The 11446-nt window shown below is 44.2% G+C and overlaps 1 protein-coding gene across 4 annotated transcripts in view; it reads right to left on the reverse strand.

Moving 5' to 3' along the window:
* LOC144696785 (UPF0606 protein KIAA1549) overlaps nt 1-9810 on the reverse strand; it is a 303163-nt gene extending 293353 nt beyond the window's left edge. For all 4 annotated transcript variants that reach the window (XM_078568519.1, XM_078568518.1, XM_078568517.1 and 1 more), the window contains exon 1: nt 9610-9810. In XM_078568519.1, the coding sequence (XP_078424645.1) occupies nt 9610-9778 (169 nt within the window). In that variant the 5' untranslated portion in view covers nt 9779-9810. The remainder of the gene's footprint in view (nt 1-9609) is intronic.
* Between the last annotated feature and the right edge of the window lie 1636 nt (nt 9811-11446).

Consider the following 11446-nt stretch of genomic DNA (forward strand, 5'->3'; position numbering starts at 1 on the left):
CCTCAGAATCCAGATCTGACACCAAGGATCAGCCTCATGGCTCATCTCAGAGCTGCCTCCAGCATTTCAATACTTCCCTTACTACTCAAACAGAATTACCCCCTCCCAGTAGAGGTACTTTTTGAAAAGGGCATCCAGTTTCAACAGTATTTTGCTTTTCAAACGGCATCATCTTGAAGGATTTGGCAAATCATTCACTCGCATTCATGTCAGTTGAGCTACCCAATTATGCATTCTGATCCATCTTAGTTACATAATGCAGGAGCTCAAATTAATTGGTGCATAAAATGAAACATTTATGACATGTGCAATATTAAATTTAGCTTTCTTTCCATTACCAATATTGTGCTGTGCACTTGAAACAAAGAATTCTGCCAGAAGGTCCTGTGTTTAAACATACTCAGAAGTAGGAGGGCAAAAAAAGAGTTAATTAGAGAAAAATAAATGGCACTTGCATTGGAACACACATCTCTGCATTTTACTTGATTAAAATTAAACCATGCCAGCAGACAAAGCTTTCAAGCACATCCATATCAAACAATCCCTTCCCAATCAGATTCAGTATCAAAGCTTTGAATCTCTTTCATCTTTTTTGAAAGAAATATGGGAAGAGACAGGAAATTATCATTGTCCGGGGAGCCCAGCCTTATCCAGAACATACACCTGATCCCTGGAGTTCAGACTTTGTCTCTGCATGGCAATGTTTTAAAACCAAATAAAATACTTTAAATGTTTTGAGCACCTGAGCCATATAGACCATGAAAGTTCCAAACTTGATCTACAATCTGCTGCTTTAGCTGATCTCAACTAGACCAGTGGTGTGTTATGTACTGTAATGCACACCTCTTTTTCTGTATAAGCTTCCCCTTTCCAGTACAAAATCAGAAAGGGCCATCATAATTGTGTGAGCGCCATGGGTTGGGGGAAGGATGCATATTAAGGATTCCCACTTCCGATCACTTTTTATTATTCATTTACAGGACGTGGGCATTGCTGACAAGGCCAGCATTTATTGTCCAACCCTAATTGCCCTTGAGAAGGTGGTGGTGAGCTGCCTTCTTGAACCACTGCAGTTCAAGTTGTGTAGGTACACACAGTGCTGTTAGGAAGGGAGTTCCAGGATTTTGAGGCAGCAACAGTAAAGGAATGGCGATATATTTCCAAGTCAGGATGAGAAGTAGCTTGGAGGGAAACTTCCAGGTGGTAGCGTTCCCATGTATCTGCTGCCCTTGCTCTTCTAGATGGTAGCAGTCGTGGGTTTGGAAGGTGCTGCCTAAGGAGCCTTGGTGAGTTTCTGCAGTGCATCTTGTAGATGATACACACTGATGCCACTGTTCATCTGTGGTGGAGGGAGTGAATGTTTGTGGAACAGTTGCCAATCAAACAGGCTGCTTTGTCCTGGACGGTATCAAGCTTTGTGACAGTAAGAGTCAGGAGGGGAGTTACTCGCCACAGGATTCCTAGCCTCTGACTTGCTCTTGTCGCCACAGTATTTGTGTGGCTAGTCTAGTTCAGTTTCTGGTCAATGGTAACCCCCAGGATGTTGACAGTGTGGGATTCAGTGATGGTAATGCCATTGAATATCAAGGGGCAATGGTTAGGTTCTCTGTTGTTGGAGATGGTCATTGGTTGGCACTTGTGTGGCACGAATGTTAATTGCCACTTGTCAGCCCAAGGCCGGATATTGTCCAAGTGTTGCTGCAGTTGGACTTGGACTGCTTCAATATCTGAGGAGTCGTGAATGGTGCTCCAACAACCATAGCTATCTTCCTTTGTACCAGGTATAACTCCAACCAGCGGAGTTCTACCCGATTCCCATTGACTCCAGTTTTGCTAGGGCTCCTCGATTACACACTCAGTTAAATGCTGCTTTGATGTCAAGGGCAGTCACTTTCACCTCATCTCTGGAGTTCAGCTCTTTTGTCCATGTTTGAACCAAAGCTGAGGTCAGAAGCTAAGAGACCCTGGCAGAACCCAAACTGAGCGTCAGTGAGCAGGTTATTGCTAAGCAAGTGTCACCTGGCAGCACTGTTGATGACCCCTTCCATCACTTTACTGATGATGGAGAGTACGCTGATGGGGCAGCAATTGGCTGGGTCGGATTTGTCCTCCTCGTGTATGGGGCATATCTGGGCAATTTTCCACATTGCCGTGTAGATGCCAGTGCTGTAGCTGTACTGAAACAGCTTAGCTAGGGGCATGGCAAGTTCTGGAGCACAAGTCTTCAGTACTATTGCTGGAATATTGTCAGGGCCCATTGCCTTTACAGTGACAACTGCTGGAAGTGCATGTTTGTGGACACTGAGCAAAAACAACTGGTTTGGCTGAACTCATCCGATTGCTGAATACATATTAGGAGTGAAAGTAGCTTGGTTGATTCCAGTTGCTCTTAAAATAACAGCAATTTGGGCGGAGGTCTCCAGAGTTGGCCTCAGGCAGTGTTCCATTAAGAAAAAAGCTCCACAATATCCAAGTGAATAAAGACAATGGCTTGTGTGATATTGTCAAATGGATTATAAACTCCTTGGCCTTTGTTGATTTCACTGGAGTCAGCTAGAGTAGCAATCAGAACACTGCCAGTGATCCCAACACCCCTGGGTTTGTGGAAAGGAGGGCTGGTGCATGAGATAATTCAATTAGATTGCCTGCCCCTATTATCCAGTAGCCCCTGTTGGAAGGTACGTGTTTGTGAACATCGGAGAAGGATGGGATCCAGCTTGGCTACAGATCCGGCCATGGCTGGCATGCAATGTCTTAGCTTGCATATGAAGAACAAGTTCTTGTGGGAAGACGCTGTGGTGCTGACCATTCTGGCCAGTGAGCCAAGACTTTGAGGAGAGGAAGATATAGCAAGGACGAACACTGGGTAAAGAAGTATATTCTGAATTCCCATTTGGATTTCTTGTGACTATTTTATATTAACGGCCTCAAATTGCACTTTTCCCTACAAGGGAAAACATTCTGTGCATATCCACTCTATCAAACTCAAACATTTTGTAATTTTAAGGACCTTTATTAGGGGGCAGAGTGGTAATGTCACTGGATCAGTAATCCAGAGGCCCAGGTTAATGCTCTGGGACATGGGTTCAAATCCCACCAAACTCATTTAATAAACCTGTAATTGATTGCTAGTCTCAGTAATGATAACCATGACAACTATCATTGACTGTTGTAAAAACCCATCTGGCTAACTAATGTCCTTCAGGGAAGGAAATCTGCTGCCCTTACCCGGTTTGGCCTACATGCGACTCCAGACCCGCAGCAATGTGGTTAATTCTTAACTGCCCTCTGAAATGCCCTAAAAAAATCTCTCCGTTCAAGGGAAATTATGAATGGGCAACAAATGCCAGCCTTGCCAGTGCCACCCACATCCTATGAAAGATTAGAGAGAAAAAAAATGTTTTCTTCCAAGATAAAAGAGTCCTAATATGTATACCTGATGTGATACGTATACCCATGCATTTACCCACAAACACACACAAACAGAATGCTAGAAAAGCATACAAAGTAGCCTGAGTGATGGCCTTGTTTTCCAGAGAGTAGACAGCATCTCAAAGTCTCTCCCAACAACTTGCATTCATTTCTGATTTGCCATATTCACAAGTTAGCTTGCCTTGTCTTCCTGCCACCCCCAGAAAAGAATAGCAGTGCTGGCAAATAGTTTCAGTTCCTTCTACTTTTGTGAGTGGACTTAAAATATTTGCATAAATCAACGATACTCACCAAGGGCCACAATCCAAAGAAGTGATTTGGTCAATGGCTCTGAACAGACCTGTTACCATATATTAACGCTAGCTACTTCTCATTTCCAAACTGTACCATTTCACTTGTCTCTCTAATGGATCCTATCTGCAAAGACATTGAAGATTTGGAGATAGTGGAGCCCAAAGGCACAACAAGCAGAGTAGGTGTGTTGAGGGCCACAGAAGAGAGACCTGGGCTGCAGGTGGCCCCAGGGCATGTTATAGGTGCCATGGTTGTTGGATGAACCTGAATCAGGTGTTGGGAGGGAAAGTGGGCGCTCCTTAAAGTGCAGGTGTGGATGTGAGAAATTTTCAGCATATAGCCATTTGAACTATGAAAAATACTAGGGACGTGGCAGGCATAGCTTCTGCTCCTCCATTCCTGGCTCTTGGTGGAGAGCGTTTTGAGCTGTATAAACGCTTGAGTAAAGTACTTAGCGTAGTCTAGAATGGTAGCATTCTAACCTCCAGAAGAGTTTAGATTCAAGACCTATTGTCAGGACTATAGCATATAATGCAGGCTGACACTTCAATGCAATACTAAACAGACTGCTGCAGTGGTAGTCTTTCAAATGATTTTAAAAGGAGGCCCTGTCCACTCTCTTAAAAGGATGCCATAGGTCACATGGCACTATTCTTAGAACAGCGGGCAAATATCTACTGGCATCCTGGACAACATTTATACCTCAACTAAAACAATGCAACAGATGAACTGGTCATGTACCTCATTGATGTTTGCACAGCCTTCCTGTGTGCGAACTGGCTGTCACATTTTCCAAAATTACAAAACTGACTACACTTAAAATGTACTCCAAGTCCCAAGTTGTAAAAGTTGAAAAACAAAGTACATTCCTTCTTTACTTGATGGCTACAGGTCTGTGCTGGTTGAGATACAGGTAGTGTCAAATTAAAAGAATCACACAAGAATTCTGGCTCAATATCAAAGTTCTACCTAGCATGACATTTCCCTATAATGTTTTGTTCCTAATTCACAACGTGGATTGAGTGACAAGAATGAAGGAGCAACAGTGTACACAGAAAATCTGTACAATAGAACCCAAGAGGAATGTGAATGGTGGATGTGAAACTCTTCCAAAAAAAGCCTAGTGACTTTTTAATCCCACTTTCAAAGCTGAAAGACATGAGATAGACCCAAATTTTCCCAGTGTGTTATCATTTGGTTTATATTTTAATTTGACTTAGGGGGCGCAAACAATTGGTGGGCTTCAACGACCCATGCTGCTGGCAGAACAGTCTGGAGATTTTCTTGAGTCCACATCAAGTTAAAATAAAGAGCCTGTATCCAAATGTAGCTATCCTTCAAATAATCAGCTATGCCAACAGCTGGCACAGGAAGCAGGACCCATGTCTCCTTGTAGTTTGCTCACCTGAAGATAACCAGCACATTTGAGGAGCTCATGTACCACACACAATGAATCCTGCACAGTAAGCAAGCAAGAAGCACTCAGTGCTGGTAGCTCTGTTAAACATTGGCTTTTAGCCTCTGGGTTCAAATCCAGCTCAGACTAATGAGATGAATATTTCCTGTCTAAGGGTCCAGTCTCAATCCAGTTCCATGGGCCTATGGCACAAATCTAGTCTGAATTAAATGATGATGTAGAAATACTTAATTGGCTGTAAAGCATTTTTGGCCATCCTGAGGTTATGGAAAACACAACATAAATGCAAGCTTTTCTTTCTTTAGAGGTTGATATGGTAAATTCAATAAAAAGTGCAGATCTGAGGGAAGAGTGAAGGAACTTGACTCTGCATCGTTGTGCTATACCTGACCCAGAGACTGCATGTTGCTGACACTCAGAACCTGAAATGAAATCAGTCTTTTGCCAGTGTTATTACTTGATGAGCACAAGAAGTGTTTTATGATTTTTTTCTATAAAAGGCTCAAAATTATATCTTATAAAACTGCCTTGTATCAAGTTTAGTCTTGCTGGATAACGTGCTCTCATCAAGCTGGGGCCTTGAAATTTTCACTATTGTTCGATATCCCTTAATACAGGTAGTCTCTCAAAACCAGCGACCTTGGGACCGAGTCCCTGTCAGATTTTGGATCCTGCCAGTTTTCAGGTAGGTAGTTTGGGTTGCACTGTTCAAGTCAAGAGTCACTTGCACCACAGGAAAATACTGGCGCAGTGGCATGCTGACTTCACATGCCGATGCAGCATCTAGCCCATCAAGCCAGTAAGTTATTTTGCTTATCCAATAATAATAAAAATTCATGCATGGCAGCTTAAAAAATCCAGTTTTCAAATAGCCAGACTTGAGACACTACCTGTAGTAACAAACGCAAACAAATGGAATTGAAGCACAGGTTAGCCAAAATCTAATTTAATGATGGAACAGGCTCAAGGGTCTTAACAGCCTACTCCTCTTCCTATGTTCACATGTTCTAAATGTAGGATCTTTCTGATCTGCACAGCTGTGTTTCTTGTTGCTACACACTTATGGATTGTCACTTTTGTTTTAAACGGTAGGAATTAAGAGAAGCAAATGAAATCTTGATTAAAAAGAGGGGTTTTTAATTGAGACTTCTGAATATAAAGAGATAGACGAGAGGCAAAGGGGTTTACGGACAGCATGGTAGAGTGGGCCCAAGGACACCAAAGGTGGGAAAATGGAGGGGGAGGGGAAATTAACAGATAACCAGGATTAGAGAACCACAGCACGTGGAACAGAATACAAGGCTGTAGCAAACTCTAACAATATAGTGGAGCCAGCTCATTCTAGATTTGAAGAGAGGAACAAGGATGTTAATTCCAGCATATTAGCAGGTAGCCCATATAAATGAGTCAACAGGGGTCAACAGGAACTGGTGCAGGAAGGATACAAGCAGCTGAATTTTCAATAAGCTTGTGGGGTGATCAGAATGAGGCTGGCACGGAAGACAGTAAAGCAATGAAAATTAAAAGGCCACAATAAAGCAGGAGGGGCTTTTGCAGCAGTGGGAGTGATGGTGGGACAACGGTGGACAATATTGCAGCTGGAGGTGAGCAATACTCAGTTGTGGTATCTTACACAGCCTGATGTAAACTATGCCAGAAATTGGACCTGGTGCTGAAATCAATGTCAAGAGAGTGAAGTTGTAGGTGTGAGTTATGAACAATGGCTTCAGTCTTCTCAATACTCAGATAGTGAAGATTTTACTCATCAACAACCTAACATCACAGAAGTGGTCAAGGGATTGAGGGAAGTGGTGGAGAAGTAGAGCTTGGTGTTTTCTGTGCACTTACGAAAGCTGTTCCTGTGCTAGCAAATTATGTTATAATGGAATGTAGATAATGAAGAGCAGGCCAAGAATGAATCCATAGGGAACTCAAGGTGTAATCATATGGGATCAGGAAGATAAGTAATTGAAACAGTAACGCTGGCTACCTTAGGAGGGCCAAAATTGCTTGTTTGAATCTGTTTCGTCTGCCTTTCTCCTTGTTCGTCACCTGACTGTGTGTGTTTGGCCATGTTGTTCTCCTGCAAGACCTGTCCTCTGTTTTGCTAGTCCTTGCAGCCGTTCTTTTATAGTTCTTCCCTTGCCAGGGGTTGGAACAGGGTTGGGACATTTGACCTGTTCAAGGACCTCAGTCAGGAAAATGATCTACAGATAGACAGTAGATGTAGGAGGAGGAACAAATAAAGGGTGGGTTCTATGAAGAGATGTTGATGATGATGACAGCTGTTTACAAAGGGAGGGGGACACCATTAGAATTAAGGGAACTATTAATAACATCGACAAGAGCGGAGGCCAGGAAAGGGATAGCAGGAAGTCACTCTCATGGAACAGTTAGTCCTCGTTTAGATGGGAAAGAATTCTGAATTGACAGCCAATCAGGTGAGTGGGGGGGTTGGAGGTGGTTAGAACCAATATGATTTTAGGAGGCAGTGTGGAGCGGGGACAAACAGCAATAGCAGAAACAGTTTTACAGAAGGATTTCCTCTTGGGGATGAAGAAATGCAGTAATGATACTACTGGAGTTTCAATAGACCGGTCTTCCACATTACGAATTTCAACAGTGGCAGTTACGCATCAATAAAACTTCAATTTACCTTTTTCTTTAAAGAAAAAAAACAGCATTTAACAATACTGAAAACAAGATACTAAGTAGAGTGCTTCATAGCTGTAACCTAACCTTGAGGTTGAACATGATACTTATAAATCACACGAGAGGCAAGATATCTGAAGCCTTCAATTAGGTAATAACATTGCAACCCAATCCCTTGTATTCTTATTCCACATGTATTCAGTGTTGCTATTCCATTGTTTCATTTGAGACTGAATATCTCATCAGCATTAAAGCACTGACAAATGCCCAAATGCCAGGCAGGAATATGAAGAAAAACAAATGGATAAAATGTTATGTTAAACTCTTGAGGCTTGGACCAATCATCCCGTTACAGCACCTGCAAAGATGTAAATAAAATTTGTCCATTGCTGACATGATGCGAAAGCCAAGTTTATAGCACATGAGGCTGTTACTCCCCTCCAACAAGATTTCAATTTTCTGCACAGGCTCACCTGGGCTACACGTGAACATTTTCTATTGATCTCTCAACTTCACACCTGTGCTGAGTGAAAGAGATCAAGACCCAGCTGCTAAGTTCATTCACTGTCATATTCTACAATTTTTCCACAAATACCAGTACATAGGAGAAACCTCTCCATACAGATCTAAGATGAAGTCATTGGGGGAGGCACAAGAACGATACTACTGGCGGGTGGGCAGAAATTTCAAAAATAAACCACAATTTAATCTGAGAAAAACAAGTCATTCAGTACACATATGGAGTCCATTAACAGTATATAGCAAACATAGGGGCACTCACTCATCTGAAAAATAAGAGTTGATTTTTTCCCCTCCCCCCTCAATTAGAACAGAAGCACAACAAACCATGCATCAGATATTTCAAAGCAAGCTTTCAGGCTGGTCAAAACTATATTCCTTACATAGAAACAAACTATAGGTTAGCTCAGGTAGGTTCAAGTCCATTTTTGGTTCAAATTGCCACCCTCCTCTCCCAAGGCCAGTAACCTGGTTGTGATATGGTTCCATTTGTGCCAACTGGCCACCTTGTCCAAGTGACATTCTGCAGGCATGGTCTTGACAACGAGTACTGACACTGTGGAGAGGCAAACCATGTGCCCTCATCTGATGTGCACACATCTGCCTCGGCCATCGTGAGTCACTAAGCAACACTGAGAAACTGGAATTCTGGCTGATCTTTCCACCCAATCCTTCAAAGACCAATGTTACTGTCAGCTGGACTGAGATCTGCCAAGGCTAAAAAAAACAATCCTGGGACACTCTCATCTGTATGGTTTCATGCAACATCACCACCCTGTGGATTTACTCACCCAACCACCGGCATTATTTTATTTTTAACCCAAGGTAACCAGGGGCACAGCCAAAATCTTGCTCACCAAAATCAGCGCACACAAAAAAAATCTTGCAATGAGTTGGTAACAGGTCACGATGGACACAGTACCTACAGCACACAATTTCAACCCCAACCTTCCCATAAACTTCACACAAGCACAACCCTGACCACATTATAAAAGCCTCTGGGCACAATCAATGTGACCCAATCACCAAAATAATAACAATAATTTGGGGACCATCCAGCAAAGCCACATCACCGCTATTCAGAAGAAACTCAACCGGGTTTAAACAATACCGCTTATGGCACACACACACACACACACACACAAAGGTGGGAGTGAGATCTCCAAAACAAATAAAAAACGGAATCAATGCGTTAAAGATGAATCAATGAAACACAAAAATAAATGCAGAGGAGTAATGCAAGGACGAGGTTTGCGTTTTAAGCGAACAGAAAGAGAGCAGGGACCGCTACTTACCAGAGGGGCTGCCAGAAGCCGGGAGCCATAGGAGCAGCGAAGCCACGAGCAAGAAGGAGCTGTAGTGCCCAAGGAGACGGCATCTCACCCAGGGTCGGGACCCCGAGAATAGGGGAGAGAACCGCCCTCGCCGCCGCCGCCGCCGCTGCCGATCAAGGACCCTTTCCATAATTCCTCCTCCTGCCTCCTCGGTGGCTCTCCTCTCTCTCTCTCTCTCTCTTTCCTTCCTTCCTTCCCTCTCACATCAGAAAGCTCGCCGCCAGCTCGCGCAGGCACAACCACCACTCCGGGGCTCGAGCGTCGGGGAGACGTTGCGGGCGGGCGCCGTGACATCACCCTAAACCCGCTCCCCGCCCCACGCGCTCATTTCCACCAATCTGCTTTCTCCCTCCTCCTCCCCTCCCCCCCCCCCATATCCCTCCGCCCAGCCAAGCCTTTCCCGCCTCGCTGTTGAGCGCGTGCCTTTTTTCCTCCAGGTGCGGAGCCGCCATGTTGGAAGTTGGGGTCGACGGGGGTGGGTGGGGGGGGAACAAAACACTGAAGAGTTGAAACAGGTGAGATTCCAATGGAGCTCAGCCATACAGAGAGACAGCAAAGCGGCAGAGGCAGCCACCGGTCCTTTAGGAATGATGCCGAGCCTTTAGCCCCATTACACGACGGAACCTTGTTCTGCCTTGCCCTACCCCATCATATTCTCCACTCCCCTTCCCTCGCTCTCTTCTGCTGGAGTTGCCAACTCTGGCAAGGATGTATTCCTGGAGCTTTTATATCGTGCCCTCCCAGCTTTGACCACCCTGCACAGTCAAAAAGCCCCAATTTTTTTTTTACAATTAATAAACAAAAATGCTCAAAGGGAGGAGAAAAAAAAATGACAATTTATTTTAATGGCTCTATGATTTTGTTGCTTAGAACAGCGTCTGGGAGATTGATTATTAATTCCGGGGGAGTCCTGGAGGGTTGACAACCCTATAACTTGCTTTTACCCTATCTTTGCACCATCCCACGCCCCGTATCGACTCCGTTTGATGGTGATGATTGTGCAAGACTTTCTGCTGTGTCTTACATTTTCCTTTTTGATCTCACCTCCATGTACTTCAATTAAGAATTTTTGAGGCCCTCAGCACCAAAGTGTTTGCAATAACTGAAGGGTCAATAACCAGGGGGCACAATATCAAGGTGATTGGCAAAAGAGAAGAGGTAGAATAAAGAAAAACTTTTTATGCAATTCGTAATTAAGAATTTAGAATGCACTGCTTGTGCATTTTCGCACACCCTGGGGACACTCCATTCCTTCAGATCTGTTAAAACATGCACCATGGACAAGATCTTCCCAAAAAATGCACATGGTGCACACCATAATCAGGTGAGCAAATTATAATGTGATAGATATAAATATGTACATGCGCATAAATCTATGTGTCTCAACACCCATGCCACCATTGTGCCCTCAATGTGCAACCCCGATATCACCAGCTGATGAGGAGGCAAGCCCCTGAGAGCAATGCCTCGTTGCATATGCTGTCCTTGGCAGACACCTTGAGGGCCCAAGCCTAATTGAGATCGCTTGTACACCCTACAGAAGGCTTTGGGGTCACTGGCAGAGGGGATGAAAACTGACTGCTCACCCTGGAGTGGCCTGAGAGGATGGCCCCTGGGCTGGCTGGTATGTGCACCTCCTCCCTCTTAGTGCTCATCTCCCTGTATCCCAGAGGAGAAGGGGCACTGCCTTGTCTCCAGGGAGCAGACTCGGAGGGAGGAGCACCGGAGTGGTGAGTATAAATCTAGCTTACCTCGGGGATTTGCGGCCTTGTCTCCAGGGAGCAGACTCGGAGGGAGG

This window comes from Cetorhinus maximus, chromosome 22 (genome assembly GCF_964194155.1).
Source record: "Cetorhinus maximus chromosome 22, sCetMax3.hap1.1, whole genome shotgun sequence".
NCBI classification, from domain to species: domain Eukaryota; kingdom Metazoa; phylum Chordata; class Chondrichthyes; order Lamniformes; family Cetorhinidae; genus Cetorhinus; species Cetorhinus maximus.